The sequence below is a fragment of the Agelaius tricolor genome, unplaced genomic scaffold (genome assembly GCF_023055355.1).
Source record: "Agelaius tricolor isolate 1412-34295 unplaced genomic scaffold, bAgeTri1.0.p SCAF_8, whole genome shotgun sequence".
NCBI classification, from domain to species: Eukaryota; Metazoa; Chordata; class Aves; order Passeriformes; family Icteridae; genus Agelaius; species Agelaius tricolor.
In genome coordinates, this window is record NW_027269268.1 from 13,347,157 (window position 1) to 13,369,104 (window position 21,948).

Here is a 21,948-nt window from a genome sequence, read left to right on the forward strand (position 1 = left end):
CCGGCTGTACCCAGGGAGCCAAATGACTCCTCATCAGACTGCTGCATGTTCCTACCTTTGAGTGGTGCTCCAAGGCACTGACAGCTTTGTTTGCCCTCATTCCTTTTGTCAGCTGGATTGTGTGTTTATAGTCACCTCAGCTTTGCCTCTCCCACTGCCTGGTCACCAAAGCCATTGCATGCCACCAGGAAGAAAAAGTAGGGATTTCTGGAGCATATACTGTGTTTGCAAAGGATTGATTAATCCTAACTCTCCTCGTGTTTGTATCCATCCTTTCATCTTTTTTCTCTCTTTTTTCCACTGTTTTCTCTTACAAAACAGGGAGAGCCTGTTTTCCTGATTAAGTACTGTCTGGAAATGCAGTTGAAGGTAGTGTATACAATTGTGCTTCCTCCTTATACTATTACTGGATGGCCAGGATCCAAATATTTCTTGGCATCCTTTATTTCTAAATCTTCTTTTGATCAATAAAAAAAAAGAATTCTGCAGCTTATATGAAATGGATAGAAACTAAATATTAGCAGCCATCAAAATGTTTTTAACTTTCAAATATATAAATCTATTCACGTATTGGCATGTGCAAACGCAAAGAAGTTTAACCAAAATGTTCCATTAAAAAGAAAATAACCAAACCCCTATTCTTTGTGTTATTTACATGTGAAAACAAAAGGTAACACTTGCCTGTCCCTCTTGGATTCACTTACATCCTGCATGAATTTTAGACATTTCAAGTAACACCACAGTTTTTGTGCAGTATCTCAGAAGGTTACTCCAGCTCTTTTCTGGGGGTGCTCCCACACAGGGAGACTCAATTAATGGATTTCCTAGGTACATCATCCAAAGGAGGAAATAAAGAGACTCTAATGTACTGCAGGTCTCCACTGTCCTCCAGTGCAGACACAATTTCATAGCCACCAGAGCCTGAATGGTCACTACTCAAAACATAAACCAGAAAATAGAAAACATACTACGACTTTAAAAATACATAAAGGAGAACTGCCTTGTACCTGTTTCCTGCACTGAGAAAGGCAGCAACATCCAGCCCTCAGTTTCATGGCACCTAATAAAAGTGCAAGAGCTGAGCCAAAGACCAGTTCTGTATTTTGGGATGTGTCTCTTTATGGACTGATTTTGTAGTGTTCTGAAGCAGACAGGAGCTCCAAGGAAGGAAAGCCATTCGCACTCTGGGCACAGACAAAGTCTTTATGTGCCATCTAATGCCCCTCCAGCAACTCCAGAGCACCCAGCATCTCCAGCCAATTCTGCCCTCTTCAAACACAACTGGTGCCTGACACAGGGGTGAAGAGAGGACATTTCTCTTGAGTAACTGCACCAAGACCATGAAGCTGTGCAGATTTGAACGATGCAGTATTGCAGCACAGCTGCTTCATATGAAACCCAGCACAGCTTTGTTCTGAGGGCAGCCTCCATGGGGCACAGGGGCATTGGCACAAATGAATCCCCTCACCTTCACCGCTAAAAGACTGTTGGAAATGCTCTGGGAAGACTTGTCCATCTGGTGAGGAGAAAAGGAGGCTTTCATGAAGGGAGTGAGAAACAGAAAAGCTGTGTAGGGGCCCCATTAGAGTCACTGAACCACACACATGTGGGCAAGCAGGCTGGAGCTAACCACATGGCATGGAGCAAATAGGGCAGGACTGGTCCTCAGAGGCGCTGGCAGAGCTGGACCAATGGCTCAGCACAACAGGGCTTCTCCAATTGGGCATCAGGAGCCCCACTCCTAATTGTGTCTGTATCTTGCTGACTGCCAGTGAGGATGAGTGGCAAAGCTGAGCTGGGCCAGCAGCACTTAAGCTGGACACAAATCAGACTGTAGAGCAAAAATCCAGCACCCAGTTCCTACATTCTCCATAGCCTTTCCATGGAAACAAACACCACCATCAGCCATTTTCATACCACAAATTACTTCCATGTTTTCTGTGAGCCCACCAGAGGGGAATTCCTGTGTCTGCTCATGCCCCAGTCCTGCCTCCAGCTCCTCTGGTTTCCATCTAAAATGGAGATAATTATACTTGCTTCTCTCCAGTATGTTTTTCCTACTGCAAATAAAAATGCACAACATTCACTCAAAGGCTTCTGAGCTTTCACTATGCAAAGGCACCCTTTCTCAGAGGGTATGAACTTTATATTTCATAGCCAAGATGGCCTTCATTAATTTAAGTGGCATAAAAAGAAAATATGTTTAAGAAAGTAGTAGAACAATGCAGTGAAAAATCATCCCAAATTTTATTATGCATACTTTTTAGGTTAGTGGATACCTTTTTAATCCAATGTGTCATATTTAATGTTCTAGCAAGCCAAATCCATAGATACCCCCAATTCTTTTTATTTCTTCCTCTTCTAGCTTAATACACTGGGTCAAGTGTGACTAGTGTTTATTTTAACTTTGCAAAATTGATCCCAGCTTCATATTTTTGAGACAGATTGGTCCGTTTTGGTACATTTCCAGAATAAATCCCGCCTGTTCTTTTAAAGTGAGACAGACTTTTGACATACCATCGTTGTGACTGTGGAAGGCATTTCTGGCACACATAGTGAGTGATTGACTTCTCTGCATGTTTTCATAGTGATAAACATGTGGTACCATTGGGCAGGAAAACAAAGTGTTCCCCCCAAAAAATCCCTTCTAAGCATATTTCAGAGAGAATGGGTTAGTATAGATACCTCATGCTCTCTTTTCTGTGCTAAGAGGTATTTAATTCCACAAAATCCACTCACTCCTACATAATTTAAACCTCCAAAGTGGAACATTCTACTTTTCCTTTTCTGCACATGTAAAAAGAACAGGCAATCTTGCCAAGGTTAACTATACAATCTTGTTAGGCTTCTATAGATTTCATTAATGCCTCATAAAAGAGAATCAATAAAACTCCTTGCACGTCAATATAAAAAATGACCTTTTGATTTACTCTTCAGGATACAACAAAAGAGGATCTTAATCAATAGACTTGTCAAAACTTCTCTGATAAGAGCTCCTGCAACAGGGTGTCTAGATTAAAAGTTCTTCTGAAAAGTTATGTTTCTGGTCTGAACTCCTTCCTAAGGATCTGGTTTTGATCCTATTGGGAAATTTTGTTGGGACTACTCATTTTAGGCTACACACAACCTTGCAAGGCTGCATATTGGAAGTACGGGATTACTCACACACTGAAGCACAGATCCTAGTAAAGTGTCATCACAATTCAAAGGTTAATAGGACTGCTCACAAGGGAAAGGATTTAGCCAGAACTGTGCCTTTAAGCCCATTCTTGCTTCAAATTTTCCTTTGACATGTTTCCTTGCACATGGAAGTCCACAATGCTTAAACTGACTTTTTCAGCTCCTTTATGTAATTTACAGCTTAGCATACCCAGCAACCACACCAAAATGACATTTTCCTAAAGCATCCCAGCAGGAGAGTTGGTAGCAAATAGCTCTGTCCTGGCACCAGTGCTGGCACTCAAAAACAAGGGCCTGATCCATGACCTTTTCACTGATACTTTCCATTTATTTTGCTCCAAATTCCTCACTCAGACAGCTTGTGGGATCCCACTTTACATTGCCTCTGGGTTTTACAGTGTCCTCTCAGACTCAGATATAATAATGACCCACTGATATTTTTAATGGCTAGATGGATAAATGCATAAAATTCTTTTAAGTCCCCCCTCCCACTTCTGAAAGTTTTATCAGGTGGATAAGGAACAGTGTCACATTAAAAACAAATAAACAAACAATCCAAACCAAACAACAACATCAAGAGATAAACTGGTGGCAAAAGTAAATATTTTTCTTCTTTTAATGATCTCTGTTGCTTAATGTACCTCCTAGCCACAATATAATAGATAGCTCATATAAATGATGACACATTAATTTAAAAACCTACCAAATCTTAAGTTTCATATGACTTTCCTTTTGGTTTTCAATAAGTTTTTCCTCCCTGCCTGCCTTAGCTCATCCTAAATAGTCTTCCAGACTGAACTGAGGATCCTGAGGTCATTCCTGAAGCAGGGAAGCCCAAAGCTTCTCATGTCAGGGCCACATTCATTCTACTCTATTGTGAACAGCTAGTGGTGTGGCATGATCGTGGGGCCACTCACAGTCACTAGATCAGACCAGCCCTCTTTGTGTGTGCTGGGGTCCTAAGGAAATGGAGCAGCAGCTCCTTTATCACTGCCGTCTCCTCCTTGACTCAAGTATCCATGCACAACATACCTGACCTTTAAAACAGGCTGCCTGCATGTGTTTGTGTCTGTCTCGTGGTTTTGAAGTGGCTGATAAATACATACTCCTCTACTTCCACCTTTCTCCAGCCTCAAACCCCCAGGTTTGTTCCTATCCCAAGTTTTCATGCAAGAGAAAAGCATTTTTAGTGTATTCCTTGTATTTTGGGGGGAAGAGGATGCTTGAACTTCTTTATACAGTGCAGTATTTGTCTTACCACCCAGAAAAGTGATAAAGCCTGCAGTAAATTCAAAACTCTTAACTCTACAAAGAAATGTATGTTTTCCACTGTTACGAATATTTGAAATCATCAGTCCTAGCAGGTTCATTTATTTGTGTTTTAGTTTTCCAATGCCTACTTTGATAGAAGACAATGAGGACAATCAAGTCTTGTTTCTGTAAATCTCTAAGATGATCAAAATTGACCAGTTATTGCCCTAGCAAGGAAGATGGTCTTGATGGTACACAGAAAAGTTAACCTCAGGTTTTGTTCAGAAGTAGGGTGATGTTCTGAGAACAAAAAACTGCAGAGAGTTGGGACAATGTAAACATATAGCCTCTTCATTTTAATTACTAAGTCTTTGAAGAAGCTTTGCATCAGTGGGATAATGGGCAATTGCAAAAACTTCCAAAGAAGATTTTGTTTTAAAATAAAAAGTTTCAAACAATTTGTAGTCATAAACCAGCATTTTAACCAATAATTGCCCTTCTAGATGCCTATCTTTTCTTTAGGCATTCATAAGTGGGACAAGATCTTGTAAAGATACAAACATTTTCCTCCTCGTCTTAGTGGTAAATAATCTCTTTGTTAACATTGGGACCGCTCTCTGATGTACTTTGCAGCATCTGCTCCCTTTTCTCCGCAGTTCTTTTAAAAGCATTCTTAGAGTCATGGAAATTTCTTCTGTCCAAACAGACCAGATAGAAATCTGTCCTCCAGGAAAGAGTCTCACAGAAACCCTGACTGTTAACAGCCCTCAGCTGGAGCAGAACCGAGGCACTGAACTCAGGATGCTGTGCTGGTTTACATAAAATGAGAGGTTCAGCTGCAAGCATATTTTGTGAATGCCAGCTCTTCTACTTAGTTCACCATTCTGAGCATAATCAAAAGTTTCCAGACCTAGAGCCTGCAGGCTGAAATTTATTGGGAACAGATGGGGCTAAGTAGCACACACAATTTACCTGTGTACCTAAATAACAATATATTTATAAGCATAAATAAAGCAGCTGGTCTCCATTTCCTTGCTAATGAAAACACCCTTGGCCTTCCTGAACTCCAGACCTAAACTGCCACAACTACTTGGTCTTCACACACTCAAGTCATATCTGTTGGCCTGAGTCATGAAAACCTGGTGTTGCACAAATTTACATTAATAATTTTGGCTCTGTCCTGGTTTCAGGTGGGATAGAAATAGTTTTCTTCCTAGTAGCAGGTATGCCATTTCATTTTGGATTTAGGATGAGATTAATGGTGGCAACACACTGATGTTTCAGGTGTTTATACTGAGTAGTGTTTATACTGAGTCAAAGACTTTTCAGCTTCTCACCCCACTCTGCCAGCAAGGAGGCTGAGGGTGCATAAGAAGTTGGGAGGGGACACAGCCAGGCCAGCTCACCCCAAAAGGTTTATTCCATAGCATATCCTATTATGATGAGTATACAAGTGAGGGGGAAAACCAGACAGTGGCTGCTGGACAGGAACTGGCTGGACATCACTTAGCAGGTGAACAATTGCACTGTGCACCACTTGTTTTGTATATTCCAATTATTTTATTGCTGTTAGTAATATTACTGGTATCTTCTCTTCCTTTTCTGTCCCATTAAGCCATTTTTATCTCGATCCATGAATTTTGCTTCCCCCCTCCCCTCAATTCTCTTCCCCCATCCCACGGTGCAGGGATGGAGAGAGCCAGTGGCTGTGCACTGTTTGCTACCTGCTGGGTTAAACCACAACAGGCTCCTACAGGAAGGCTCATGCTGTCAATTAAATTATGGCAGCAGCTGAAATCTAAAGGTCACATCATTTAATATGAAACAACACAGCATTTGATAAACAGCACCAGTCAGAAGAACTAACTTTTGAAGGTCGGACTGTTGCAAGGTAAAGCACTGTACTCTGGCAGGTGAGCACATCTTTCCAAATGATATTTCATGGGCAGAAAGACACTTCCTTAGCAAGATACTTGCATGAAGCTTTAAGCTGGGTTTGTGGGAAGGAAACACGTAGGCTTACATAAGCTATTTCAGTCAAGAAATTCCTTGTGGTTAGTTAATTATATATACTAATAACTTCCCAATGACAGTGTCTGGATGCAGCCTGCACATGCACACAACAAAGCAATTTAATACTGCTCATGCACTAGAGTCTTCTCAAGCAAAGACTCAGACTTCAGTGCAAGTTCTCACACTACAGAAAGTTAAGAATTGGGACTTCATCTTTCCAAAATTAAAGTACTGCATTCAGGAACCCCTGTGATCTGTCTAGAGAGAGAGACTTGCTAAATACTTTGCAGCAACACCTTTGCAGATCATATCCAGGGATCTCTAGATACCTGTAGGAGGATGATAAGGACACCTAATGCTGATCACAAGTATCACCATGTAGTTTTACACGGATCAAAATATACTGATATATCTTAAAATATTGACCATCTATCTAGAAGCAAGGCCAAGGAGCTCCCTTTACAAAAACAGACTTTGTGTCCTCCGTCAAGGATGCAGGGACAAAAAATAAGAACTGCTGTGACATATCCCAATGCCATTTCCTACCTCATACTAATTGTTAGTTGTGGTTTTATTCTGGGGGGTGGGATCCTAAGCTTGAGAGGTTCACAGCTTGGAGGGAGCAGCATTCCTGAGGAGCCTGGCACAGTTTTGGAGAGTAATGATTTTTTTCTGGGAGTGCCACAGCCGAAACATTTGAAAATTTATGTCAACTTTAGCAGGGGAATCCAACTGCAGAACAAGGGTAAAATAATTCCCAAAGTGGATATTTTTCAAATTTGTCATTCTAAAAAGTACTCTAGTTACTTGATTTATAATTTTATTTTAGAGGTTAAAGAAAATTTCCAAGTAAACAAGAATTGCAAAATGTTGCATTTTCCACAACTACTTTTTAAGTTCTTCTCTTGGTGCAGGGTAAAATGACTTGAGGGATAACCATAAGCCTTTTCCTGAACTTTTGAGGCACTTTTCTAAACCAGACAAACCACACAGACAGTTTGAGCTCTCCAAGATGATTTAGTAGCCTCATGAAAGCCCAAATATTCTGCGGTAGCCAGATAATCAGTCACATCTTCTTCCTTCTATTTAAATACCAGTTTGAAGCCTTCCCAGAAAGAAAGAGGGGGCCCAGTATATAACACAGTATCATAGGTCCCCCAGTAGTCCACTACAAACCTGGCTCCTGGCCCCTTTTGGTTTCCCAGCCCTTTGGCCACCTGAATTAACAGCATAACCAGCTGCCTCTTAGTGTCTTTCAGGCTTAGTGTAAAACACACAGACATCCAGACAGATAAAAATAGTAAAACTTTGAGAAAGACAAAGAGTATTGGCACTGCAATGCCTTTTCCAATGAAAAATATTTATGGTTGTATTGAAGCAATTGCCCTGTGCCAATGGGAATGGCGTCATTTTGTTAGCTCCAGCATAATTTAATTACATAATTTCCCAGTTCATAAATGTGTATATATTAACTTTTTTATAATAAAATACAATAATGATTTTTAAAAGTAAATTTCAGGCAAAGTAGTGCAAGAGATTAGGAAGGAACATATGGTAAAAGTCATTTTTGACCTATGTTTTATCCTTAAAACCCAAAAGTGGATTCCGTATTAAAATCAAAGCACTCTAAGTATATTATGAAATATTTACAGCTGTTATTACTGCCTAATTTATGTGTGCCAGAGACCAGATTATTCAGGCTGGTTTCACAAGCAATATGTCAGTAAACAGGATTTTGTTTGGTAATTATATTAAACATGTCCATATAAGCTTTGAATTAATTATAAACTGTATTTTACTGTACTTGATAAAAGCACTAAGCAGCAAGAACTAACGATGGCAAAAAGGTCTCCTCTCATTTTCAATAAAGCCTTCCATGTGAAAATCTGTCAACATGAAAAAGTTGCTGCTTGTAATTAAAACCAGGCTTTAGTTCAGTAATATGTTTACATGTTATATTCCAGAAGGGGGAAAAATGCAATTGAATTACTCTCCTAAACCCTGTGGTTTGCAAACACACAATCTGCTCTGGGCACGCTACTGATGTCAGCTCCTCCAGCAAGGAAGACACAATCAGACCTGGCCCCATGACACATTGGAGAGTTTTGCACTACTAGCACAGCGTGGTGAGAGTGCAAGGGAGCCCTTGAGATACATCCACAGGATGTTTGCAGTGGGCTGGCCTGCCCACATCAGGCATTTTAGCTGTGCTCCTGTCACTGCTCACACAAGGCTTCACTAATGGGCAGGTAATGACACAGCAGAGGAGGTTACAGCAGTCCTTCACCAGACTTGGGAGTGTGTCACTGAGTGACTAATTACCCCCCTGCTCCAGCTCCCACATTAGCTTACTGAGCCACCCCTTGCCCGTCTCCACAGCAGCTTTACAGCACAAGGTCTATTTTTCCAATGCAGACTTCAAAGCAACTTCTCTGAATTTTACCCAGTGCCAAACCAGGTGTTAACTGTGCTTCTGTGAGTGCCAAGACCACAGTACTGGGACCTCAGCCTGCTGGTTTCCTTCTGAAGATGAACAGTAAGTGTTACAGGTGAGGAACTTCTCAATACCAAGCACACGGGCTGTTTTTTCACCACAATTTTCAACCCTTTTTTTCATACATAGAGATGGGTAAATGCTATTTGCTGTGCCACTGGTTAACTAGAATTTCAGACCATAGGATACAAACAATATCTTGACACATTTAAAGGTTTTCACACAGCTGTAATGAGACATATTTCCTAAATAGCCAGGAAACAACCTCCTTCCATGGCAACCCAATTGTCCATGTGAGAAAGCATCTTACAGACTTCAGTATAAATTTCTCAAACAAGGTCATATTATATTTAATGATAAAAAACCAAGCAGATAAGCAGCTCTGTGCTTATCCTGTATTACAGAAGTCTGTACACTACATTTGTTAATCTAGCTTTAATTCAGAAACCTGACACTCCCTGCTTTTCTTGTATCCATTTTTGTTTCTCATTAATGCAACCAGATGGTGACTTCAGTTTGATTACAATTCTGCCTACTTTAATGTGAACTCTCCATCTTACTACTATCAGATGACATTTGCTTTTCTTAATGTACATAGTTTTAGGAAAAGCACAGAAGTGCTATTGCTGTGTTACATGAAAAATTCCAATATACATTTAGCTGACATAGCATCAGCTGGTGTTTAAACTTGGCTTAGCTAATGGACTTATAATGTCAGTGGGGTTGTGTGCAGTTACTTGCTATTAGCAGGAATGGGCCCTTTCTATAAAAATCACTTTTCCTCAAGTGTGTTGTTTGAACAATCCTTCCCCTGATTTAGTGACTGTCACCAAATACAAAACAAATGCAAGGACGCAGGAATCTACTGTTATCTTTAAAACCAACTTAACCTCAGCCTGGCCTCCACAAATGAAATATGTTCTGCATTGGTACCAGTGAATACAAAACTTCAAAGACAAAAGACCAGTCTTTCCTTGCCTTGCTGCAGTGAGTAAATCCCAAGCAACCTAGTGAAAATAATCAGACAGAAAGCAAATTTGGTCACGATACTGTTTGTCGCAGACATCTTTTCACTAAAAATCCTTTCTTTAGGATTTTTCTTTCTGAGAAGCTAAGAGGCCTCAGAGACAGAATGTAAAGAATGGTTATCTGCTGCTGTGGGATGCAACAGGTCCACCTGTGATTGGCCCATCTTGGATGTTTATAATTAATGGCCAATCAAGGACCGAGCAATCTCGGACAGAGTCCGAGAGAGCTGCCTTTGTTATCCTTCTTTTCTATTCTGTTCTTAGCTTAGCTAGCCTCTGAGGAAACCCTGTCCTTCTTTATATATATATATATATATATATATATATATAAAATAAAATAATAAATCAAGCCTTCTGAACATGGAGTCAACATTCTCATCTCTTCCTTCACTTGAAAACCCCTGTGACCACGGTCACAACTAGTTATCTATTGATTTCCCTAAACAAAAAAAGGCAGTGAAACCAAGTACTGGTAAAATAAGCTGATCAGTAAAACAAAGCAGATTAATACTCCACACAAAGTCGCTTTGCCACTTAAATTCATTTTCTTTGCAAATGTTTCTTATAAATGCAAATCTAAAAGTTTATTCTTGAGATTACAAAATAATAGAAATGTTTATAAAGTAAGTAATTAAATAAGGCATTTTAATTTTTTTTTAGTATTTGGAAGGTTTTATCTAATAGCCATGTTTACTACAAGGAATTAATATATTAACTTTGGGGGTGGATGGAAGAAAAAGATTCATACAGAAAGATTTCAGGACAAGCAAAGGAGAAAAGTCAGCAGCAGTTTCACCTTCTCCAGTGCTCATGAAAGGCATATGGCACTTCTCATTCTACTGCCTGCGCCAGGATAACAACTGCTTTTGTTACCAGCTACCCAGCTGCACTTCTAACCTAAAACTTCGAAGCCCATGCTTTTAGTGGCAGAGGTCTTTATTCAAAAATGATTGCTAAGGCAGGAAATTGCCACACATTTGTGTGTAATAGATATTTATGTGGATATCTGCCTACAGTTGGTGACATTTGGCTGTCAGTGTTCTTATCTAAAATATCGTAACAAAAAGCCAAGCAAAGAAAAAGTCTGCCTGAAAGAATCTCGCCAACTTGTTTTCAAGTGAAGCACCATGGTAATCTCTCTACAGGAAAGAGTCGCATTGCTACATGGAAGGAAAATGAAAAGCCTCAAAGTTATTCAAATTATTTAGCTTCAAAATAAACCAAAGCAAAAAAGAAACAACCTCAGAAAAAAACTTGCCATCAAGTACGATGACATCAAGGTCTGTTCATCCTAGAGTCTCACTCTACTGTGTCAACATATTTTTAACACAGAAGCAGATCAGCTTCTGGCATGTGCTGGCTCTGAAATTAATGGGGCTACATTTGGTGGTGGTCATAACCTGGCCTTGTACCACATAAGTCTATCCTTGGTATAAACATTAGACATTAAAAAAAAAACCAAAACAAAACAAAAGGAAACTGATAGTGAAACTGACAGGTCCCAGTACTGAACTTTGTAGCTACAAACTTTCTAGTTACTAAGGAAGTAAGAAATTCAGAACTTCCAATTTGCTACAGTACAGCTATTTTGCATGATGAAGAGAAGGAAAACCTGCACTCCTATTCTTGCCAGCAGAGATCTGCTTTGTAAGAAGATTGCTGCATTTTGTTTGAGCAAGAGACCAAAAAAGTTACCCTCACCTCCAAAAACTGGTGAGGAAGCAGAAAGGAAGCCCCTCAAGCTAGGTTTGGAACGTCTACATGAAAAGAATGTCTAATGGGGATGATGATTTGTCAAAAAATAGTGCAGCTTTAGGGCCAAAAACCTTTGAACAAGGAATACAAGTATTTCATGAGACAATTCAGCAAGATTTTCTGTGAACAGCACTTGTAGAAGGGCAGAGTCTTTCCCATGTAATTACAGATCCTTTCCTTAACCAGACAGAGTTCTAGTTTCCACAATGAACCCTGATTTTCAGATTAAGTAGCCAAGCTTAACAGAGGAAATTTTATCTCTTTCTAGTTGAAAGCACCAGAGAGTTTTATCCTGTTAACAGAGGTTCATGCAGCAGAGATTTCTCTATAGTCTCATCTGAGTGTAGACATGAAATTTCCGTCTGGACACCTCACTGTTTGCCTGTTAGCCCCAGCTACTCACTGTTAGCCACAATCACTCATCTTTTGTATGTGTACAGCTGCAGAGCAATCCAATAGACATACAAAATTGTGGGAAAAGGGAAAGGTGAGAGGGATACATCTGTGCTGACTCCATGAGCAACTGGAAAAACTTAGAGATACATTAACGAAAGAGAAAAGTCATTCAGACTAAGGCAGTGTGCACATCTGTACTTGGAATTACTCCTGATAAGTGCCTTCACTTCAGTCAGTGTAGGTAAATCCAGTGCCCATGAGAACAGATTTAGTCTCACTTGCTATTCTGTCCCACTTCTTACTCCTTGATTTCAGTATGGTTGAACTGCAATTAACCTCATTCAGTGACACTGTATTATTATTTTCACTCACTATGTAAACTTTCCAGTATAAACACATGCTGGGAGTGGATAAGACAAGTGGCATATTTAAACAATAGATACACCATATCATAAAAGTGCAGCAATTCATATGCCAGCCATTATTTTAGCAAATTGATGGCTGGAATATAGCTCTCCAAGAAGTTCTGAATTACTAATAATCCTGTGGTGATCCCTTTTCACTGTCACATGTGAAATGCACTAAAATCAAGCAAAGAAACACCTGGGGAACAACTATCTTGAACAACAGTTCAAACAAGTTTCCAAAACGGCTGCAATAAAGTCAACCTCTTCTGACAGATCATTTAAGGCTTGCTTGCACATTTTCTTGTATCTAGCTGATGAAATTGACGATTTCTCAAACAATTGCATCCAGCACTCAGGGGACCAAGAAAAACGCAAGCTTTCCTTTTTCTCAAAGGATACACCGCTAATCCACTGAGATTAACATTTCAACCTCTCACTCAATATAAGACTAAGAAATAAAGCTACTTTGCTTCTTGAAAATAACTGAAAAGGGATTGGCAAAAGCTACCTAACAAGAAAATGCTCAGCTGTTGCCAGGCCAGTGAAATCTGAGCTCCTTAGCATTATTGTTGAAAATGTTCCTGCAACAAGAGAAAAAGATACTGATTTAATTGCCTAGGCAACCTCATAGCTTTTATAACTCATAAGGCAACGGGGTCCTCCAGAGCGCAAGTCATTCATTCAGATGAATGAAGTACAGTTGAATAACATAGTCCTGAATTCCAGTTTAAACCCAAACGAAACAAAACAGCCCAGGACAGTGATCCTTATTCCATTTACAACAGTACTGCAGCCATGCCCTGGATCTGCTCTTCCTCCTTCCAAATTTGAGATAACACCATGGATTCCATTTGGCAAAGCAAATCCTTCCAAACTGCCTGCCATCAGAAAGTCAGAGTTTTTAGGAAGCATCCCTGTTCCTGGGCAACAGCACATACTTTTGCCTGTTCCTTTGTTCTGTTCCTGGCCAGCATACAGTTAATATTTGCAGTAGCCAGGAGAGGGCATGGCTAGGACCTGGAGATTATACTGAACCAACTCACTTCATTTTCCAGGGATGAGGTGAAGGGCTCTCTTCCAAGTTTGGGTGGTGTGGCAGAGGGAGCAGTGAGGCATTACTGTGGTCAGGGAGTTTCCATATGAATCATTTGACTCTTTCTCGCACCTTCTGTTGTCAGTATTGTTGCTGTATGTTTTCTTATCTAACTGCTGCTCCCAGCAAATGGTTCTTAGCTCAACCCATGATCTTTACATTTTGTGCCTCCAATTCACCATCCCACCTCAGGGGAGGGGAGAAGGGAGGAGGGAGAGGGTGAGGATCACACGGTTTCGAGGGTCCCAGTGGGAGATACTAAACTGAGGAGTACCATTCCTAACCCACACCATCCTTTTATACATATTTCTAGATTACAGCAGATATAAAGACACCATAAGTGAGACTCAAGAAATTCAACATTGAGAAGGTACCTGAGAGCCTTCTCAACGTAGCATTCCCTCTGTACCATCCCCTCTTTCTTCAAACAAGAAGAATGGACTGCAGCACCAGTCTTGGCTACTCAGAAAACTTGAGCTCATAATTTGGTTTCCCTTACACATTTGCTCTGCACGCTTAGGCAATTCCCCCTAGACCTCTCCACCAAACAGTGATAAATACAGCAAGCTTCCAAATCCAGCAAAACAGAGATTGACTAACTAAGGCAATGTTACAAATAAGAACTTCCCATTATGCCCAGCAACACAAGCACATAGCTTTGCTAAAGACACAACTGCAGTTTTCCCCACAGGAGGTATTACCAACTGAGACAAGCCTGCACAGCTTTTTGGGTGCCTCTCCTGTCCTGCCTGTGCAGGACTCACAACAAAGTGAGAATCTGAGGAGGTGCTGAGGCACTGCAGCATCACATGCTCACAAGGGAGGTGTCTCTGCCTTGATGGGACTGTTGGGCTGCCGTGCAAGCTAGAGTGGCACTGCTTGTATTCAGGGAGCAGCAAAGGTAATAACCTAAATTCAGCATTGCCTGACACTCCCTGGAGGAAATAAGGGCATGTCTGGCACCACTGAGAATCTGGGTCTCCATCTCAATCTGCATCACAGTAAAATCAGTGTGATTTACCAAAAAAAATCCCAAAAATCAACCACCACAAAAAAATCCCCACGCCCAAACAAAAAACCAAACCAAAACCAAAACAGTAAGATCTAGAGAGCAGTGTAATATATGCCTTAACCAGTACTAACACCAGGACTGTAAATGAAGTCTAACAGTGAGATTTTTCACTGGGCTGGTTGAAATATGCGGAAAAAATGTAAACAGAAATAAAAACCATTGCTGTCAGAAGACTTCACAACTTTTTAACTTAATTTTCAGTGAACACCTAACACATTTTTAGAGAGCATAAATACAAATAGTTTGGATATTACGGTAAATATTCAGGGCTTTATTGACCTTTTCTCTAAAATAACTGAGTCTTTTCTGGTTTTGATTAAGATTTCTTCCCTTTTTTCCAACCTCCCCTGAGCAAATAAGCAAAAAGGAATCTTTTTTTCTCCTTTGTTTCCCCCTAGATTTTCCATGTTGATAAAAAGGGTATTTCTAAGTGAGACTGTTTTTGCATGAAGCTCTTTCTCCCCAGCCCAAACTTTTAGATAATGTGCCAGGCTATAAAGGGACTCCCCAAATCCTGGCATTTGATGACTTGGGAGGAAATCCCATATTTCCTGCTTAACGTCCATGTGATTTGGGATGGAGTCATAAAAGCAAACAGGAAGTTGTTCTAGTTATGACTACCTAGGGAGAAAGCTATATACAAGCTGCTCTGAGGTTGCTGAGAGCTGAGAAAATCTCTGCCAGCTCCTGCCCACTGCTCCCACTCACTGCACCTCACTTGTGCATGTTGTTTGTACAAGCAGAGCCAGCCTTGAGGAAAACAACTGGAAAACAGCTACAGTCCAGGGCTTTCCTTTAGCTCCTTAGTGTGCACACAGTTTTATGCTACATCCTCACACAAGAAAGATAAATCTAAATACAATAACCACACTGGATTGTCAGCAAAATATTTAACCAAACCTATCATGAACCCAAAAACAATACTCAATAAATCACCTCTCCACCACAGCAGTGGAGTTGGGGGCTGGAGTACCTACAGATGACCCCATTAATTTAAACACAGGGGAATGAAGTATGCTCAAAATCAAGGGGAAATTTGTTGTTCCTACTTATTCTGTGTAAAGTTCTTTATAACCATTTCCCTTTTTAGCATAATTTCAAATGCTTGCTTGCAAATGATGCAAATTAAGTGTTTCTTGGAATATAGCTGGCCTCCTAGAAGACTTAATAACATTTCCTTCAGATTGCCTCTTGGATAATGTTATGATGGAAAGATCCAGGGGCGCCTGCTCCTGAGACTGGACTCTACTGAGCACACACAATAAATCACTTAAAACACCACCATTCCTTCAGTCCTTGGAAGCAGCCGGCACTGAACTGTGCCTCTGCACAACATTATCCTGACGCTGTGGTGAGGGGGCCAACTGGAAAACCACAGCTCGTCTCTCACTCCTTTCCTTTGATTCTCGACTTGTACTTGAGAAGCTGTTCTGTATCTCGGAGCCGAACGCGCAGCAGAGCCGGCTAATGCAAATGACAGACGCTGTAATTACTGCCTCGCTGGCACCGCTGCCAAGATCGCTGCCTGCTAGACGTGAATACCTCCACTGGGTGGCTAACGAGATGTGCACTTCACAAACCAGCACAGCCCTCTCCCCACCCTAAAGGGAGGAAAGACAATGCCATTTCTTCCTAAAGGGACGTATAGACAGTTATGTGAAATGCATTGCATTGGCAAAGCATCCATGATTATACTTTTATTTCAAGGATAGCCTCCAGTAACTTGTTTTCAATGACAAACCAACGGTTTGAGACTCACATGGAGACCAATCCTCTTAGATTAAATCACAGCAAACTGTTCACTAGTCCAAGCAATGCAAATTCACCCAGCAATTCAAACATATTTTTTTGCACCAGCAATTCAAACATATTTTTCTTATGGGCTGGAAAAGTTATTTTCTCGCCTTTTTGTAGAAAAAGTATCCAGAACAGATTCCTCGAAAGCCCAGTGACATAAAATCCAGAAAGAACCAGAAATCAAGAAATACAGCCATACACTATAAAACAGGTTACTAAAACCAAGGTTGTTTTGCTGGTAGCATGACATAAATGTAGCTTGGCTTTTTGAAGTATAACTCTCCTCTGTATTCTACTTATGCATAAAATTCCAGTCATATACTGTACAGAAATAGTCAGTTGTTGTCCTTCTCAGCTTGGGCTTCCTCTTACTTTCCATAGGAACTGATTTGCTTCATATTCTATTCACCTGAACTGCATAGGCTGTGCCTCAAAACACCTCTCTTCCATTTGCATAAAAATCAAGACATTTACATGGACATGTCTAATAAATATAGCCCACATTTTGTCCTTTCATACTGCACAGACCAGCTATGGAACTGATTTGCCTGGCCTTGGCACAGAGCTGTATTCCTGTTTTCAGATGTACTGTATTTGGAAAATTAAATTAGGAAAATCTTTTTAATTTGGTTAAGGCTGTTTCCTGTTTCTGAATTTGGATGTCATACACAAAGCTAGTCCCAAAATATAGTGAATAACTGGGGTTTAAGACCATTACCAATGAAAATAAAGTTGTGTGGTGAATGATCCATGTAAAGGGATTAAGTGCAAACATGCACAACAACTGTGGAAATGTTTTGATGCACTCTGGCATTCTTACTGTACAGAGGGATAAATGACACTGACAGCAATTCTGAAGAGCCATCAGAAGGAGCCTGTATGTGATCTATATATTTTTTCCATAACTTTTGCAACCAGATGCTAGAGCCTGGAGCCAGAGGAAGAAGAACTCAGATCCTGACTCCCATGTTCCCAGGGAGGAATCTCTCCTCTATGTACAGATTCATCCACTTAATTTTAATCCCGCTTAAACTCCACCTCTGTCAGCAAAGGAAACACAGTGGCTGGTTTGCTTTCAGCAAAGAGTACTGCAATACTAAAATGCTACTCAGAGCAAGTACAAGCTACCACACCCAGCTCAAACTTGTCAGCGTCATTGAAATCTATCACAGTGCATCACTTTGAAACAGATTAATGCTCCAAAGAGCCATATCCATTCACAAAAAAATACTACTTGGCTCCTGCTTTATTATTACAAATATTACACCCGCATGATCAAGTACAAGAGGTCCGCTGATGCATCAAGACAATTAAGGCCTTTCCCCGCCTTTTTTCAACAAGATGTGTTTAGGTATTTAATTAGGAAATGCATCCCCAAAAGGTTACTACATTCACATGTTATAGTTCACTTTTTCTGCACTAAGCATTTTCAAACTGCTGCTGTTGCTAACACAGACCATGCTGGGGCAAGACAAATATCTGCACATATGGCTCTTTTACAGTTTTCTTTTTAAATTATCACTTTGATTTAATTAGTTTGAGGGGTTAAGCATGAAAAATGCACTATTTTATTGTAAAGGAACAAATGAAACACAACCTCATTAATACGTAGTCCATTTAGCTTTTCTACCATCTTTTACACCATCGTTATTAACCCCAAAAGCTGCCTGAACCATGTTTGTCACTACTAATAGACAGCCTGACCCTCCCTTTCGTCCCAGCTACACAACAAAAAGGTGGGAGCCACAGGGTAAGTGGATAACAGTTTGGGAGGCAGGAAGTGTGGGGCTGTAGGGGAGCACAACAGCTGAAACCCAGTCTCTGCTGACTGAAGAGCCAAAGGAAAAGTTGCTCTTATGGAGATGGCACTGAAATGCCCAGCAGGGGCACAGTTTGGGGCATTTAAATTCTCATTCTTACGTTGCTTATCATAGAGGTATCCTAAATGCAGCAAATGCCAAGTCACAGTTGATTCTGGCTTGATAATCGTTCTGGCCCTATTCACACCACTTTGAGAACTAAGGGCTGTCTCTACCATTGCAGCCATTTCCTGTTCTCTCCTGATAACAGCGGAAAAATACGCAGGCAGCTTCAGATAAGAAGATAAGAAATACTCATAAAACAAAAAGTGTATTTAGGTCTGCTGAGAAGCTCATGGGGGGACGCCAAGATGCAGTGATAATGAACATGCCAGGGAGTGAGGGGGGGCTGGTCCACCAGCCCCTCAGTTAATAAATTCATCTTCTACGAGGCAATGGAAAAGGAAGGTAGGAAAGCACAAGTCCCAGCAATGCTCATGGCTTTCTCAGCCTGCTTCAAAAGCTAAAGATAGTTGGGGAATTGAGATGATAGATGTATGTTTTTGAAATGTATATATAGAATAGAGGGAAAACTTTGCCCGGTGCTATATGAAGAGGAAACTTCCTGAAGAGGGCATAGTTAAACTGTTGATTCATTGCTTCACTGAAGCACTGTGTACATATACACGAAGATCCCCACTGCACACACCAATGAGAAAATCCCTCAGCTCTGGGAAAAATGCCAAAACCAGGTCTGCACCCAAATTCCCTGTCTGGTCCTAGCAATAAAAATAAAAGTATAAATGAAAAAAAAAAAAAGTCCAAGACAAAGAGTTATATCCCAACCAGATTCCCTGGATTTTTCACTCTGTTGTGGAAGTTTCTCACACACTGGGGAGTGTTGCTGAAGAGCTCTCCGTCCCTCTCTGCGTAGGTGAGCACACCTGTGTTCTGTGGCAGGTCCCACACTGGGTTGCCCTCTGCAGGATAGGAACAGGGGGCCTGGCTCCTGTGCCCTTGTGGCACCTCTGTCACTCAGTGTTGTGTCACAGAGGGTAAGTGTGGGAAGGAGAAACCATCCGGGAGTGGGAGGTATGAGCCCTGTGGCACCGAGAGCAGCGCTCTGGAACAGCCGAACGCAGCGGGTCCTCTCTTCCCTGCTCAGGCCATCTGTCATGTGAAACTCCTCTGTCCTGCCAGCAGAGCCAGCAGGCTCCTTTCCACTCCAGGTCCAACTGTCTGAGGGGAGCTTTCCTCTCCAACACCCTCTGACATGACATATCTCTATCGACACAGGCTGATATATACCCCCTGACATGTAGGTCCACACACATATGGCACTACTTAAACCCCTAAATACAAAATATCAAACCTGTCTTATCTTGAACAGGAAACCAACCAGTGAAAGGAAATTATATGGAAGACACAGATGAAACATGCCACAATGCATAAGGGATTTTTGTACTCTCATTCTCTGCTACCCTCTTTTCATGGCCAGATTTCTGATCTTCCTGTGAAATAAATGAGCAAGGGAATGTGACTCTGAGGGGATGGAGTAAGTATCAGCAGGAAATGGATTAGCCCTGATACATGTACAGACATGATGTTCAGTGCACCCAGCCCACCAGCAGCAAACCTACAGCTCCATGTCTGGGAGAACCCACAGAAAGCCTGCCAGGGGCACCAGGAATCGGAACAACCATCACTGTTCTCCTGTCAAAAAGGCCAGAGAGCAGTGCACTTTGTAATGGCTGGGTGAGAGCACAGGGTCAGATCTGTGCAGTTTTCACAAATGCCTCTCCACAGACATGATGTGGGGAAAATCAAGTATTCTTACACTTGCATTATACTAGTAACTTCAAATAAAAACTCTGGTGCATGCTATTACTTCGTGGCTACATACACGTGGAAAATAAACAAAGAAGCTTCTAAAATTCCCTTTCTCTTGTTAATCACATAACTGAGATTTCCAACTGCTTTAACCAACCCCGCACATCTTTGCTATGTGCGGCTCTGCCCACATGCAGCAGCAAGCTCTCTTTCTCTCTCCTATGTTCCACAAAAGCAACACATTTCCACATTAGGTCTAACTCCTGGAAAGAAAGAAGAGAAGCACCGAGAAAGTTTGTCCAGCATCAGCTCGTAGGAGAAAAAGCCTCCTGCTGTGGATGTCAGCCTGGTGGGTGCTACACTGAGCCAGGGCTCTTTGTGATGTTCTCAAATACCCCTGAACACGCACTGAGAAGCAATACATTGCCACTTAAAAAGGGGAATTTCTACAAGGGCTACCGGGAAGGCAGATCGAGATGTACTCCAGAATCCCCGACACGGGAAAGGAAACAAAATCTCATAACATAAACACAGAAAGACGGTGACTCCCTTCGGGTGTATCATGTTTTTGGCAGGAAGAAGGAGGGCGTTGAGGGGCCTTGGGGGGTTCAAGACTGACCGTCGATTGCAGAGCTCCAGGGTACGGCTTTGCCGCTGCGGAGGGACACCCGCTCCGCACCTGCCTTTCCCACGCACCTTGCCGGCCCTCCGGGGCACCCCGGCGGCTCTCCTTCAGCCCCAACTTCCCCTCCGCTCCCCGTGCCTCATTTGAGGACGGAGTGCAGGCAAACGCCTGTCCCGGCCAGGCTGAGCACCTACAGACTCGACCCGGCAGGTACGACCGGACCCTCCAGACCCCGGCGGGCGATTGCACTGTTTGCACACATAAACGCAGTAAAAAAGATAATCACGGCATAAATTCGCATTTCCAACCCGCACACGGAGGATGCCAAAACCCCTCTCCATCCATCCATCCATCCATCCATCGGCTTACCTTGCGCCGCGGAGCCGGGGCGGCTGGCCCCCAGGACGGCCAGGGCGGGGAGCACCACCGTCTGCAGCAGGTATCCCAGTCCCAGCCCGCAGCGGGCCGCTGTCCCCTCCAGCCCTTTCCCCATGGCCGGGGCAGCGGGGCAGCGTCGCGGAGCCGCGGAGCTTTCCTGTGCCGCCTGTGCCGGCCCCGTCCCACCTCCGGGCGCGGAGCGGAGCCCCCGCCGGGCGCTCAGGCTGCGCGGAGGGCGGCGGGGCGCGGGGCTGCGCTCGGACCGGGCGGGCAGAGGCGCTGCATGGCCCCGCGGAGGGGCGCGGAGCCGGCGGAGCGCTGCTTTCTTCCCGCGGGCGGCTCGGCGCGGCTGCCTCCACCCCGGGGGTGGGCGGGGGCCGGGGCCGGGGCTAAGGGAGAGGGGGCTGCGCCGGCCGCCTGCGATAGAATGCGAGCCGGAGCGAGGAGCAGACCCAGAGGGAAGGGGGCGGGGGAGGCTGGGAGCCACCCGCCGCAGAACCGGCCCCCTTTCGCCTCCTCCGCCCGCGCCCCCTGCGCGCAGAGCCGCGGGCACAGGCGCACGCCGATGTTGGTGCGCACACGTGCGCGCCCGCACACGCAGCAGCAGCAGCAGCGACAGCCCCGCACGCTCGCACCCCCGCCCCGCACACCTGGGCACGGCAGGCGCGGGAGCCGGGGCTGCGCTGGCCGGACCCCACCACAACCGTGGCTCTCGCATCCCCAGACTGTCCCCGTGGCCTGATACCCCCGCACACGCCTTCAGGGATCTGGGCGATCAGGACCATCTTTAGGGAGCCAGCAAATGCAGGGTCGGGGAGCCCCATACCGGA

At 42.9% G+C, this 21,948-nt stretch overlaps 1 protein-coding gene across 2 annotated transcripts in view; it reads right to left on the reverse strand.

Annotated features, from left to right (window-relative positions):
- The window catches only part of UNC5C (unc-5 netrin receptor C), a 251,049-nt gene extending 229,388 nt beyond the window's left edge, over positions 1-21,661 (reverse strand). The window contains exon 1 of one of the 2 annotated variants that reach the window (XM_071431659.1): positions 21,110-21,661. In XM_071431659.1, the coding sequence (XP_071287760.1) occupies positions 21,110-21,233 (124 nt within the window). In that variant the 5' untranslated portion in view covers positions 21,234-21,661. The remainder of the gene's footprint in view (positions 1-21,109) is intronic. The other variant, XM_071431660.1, reaches the window with a different exon arrangement.
- Positions 21,662-21,948: the final 287 nt, after the last annotated feature.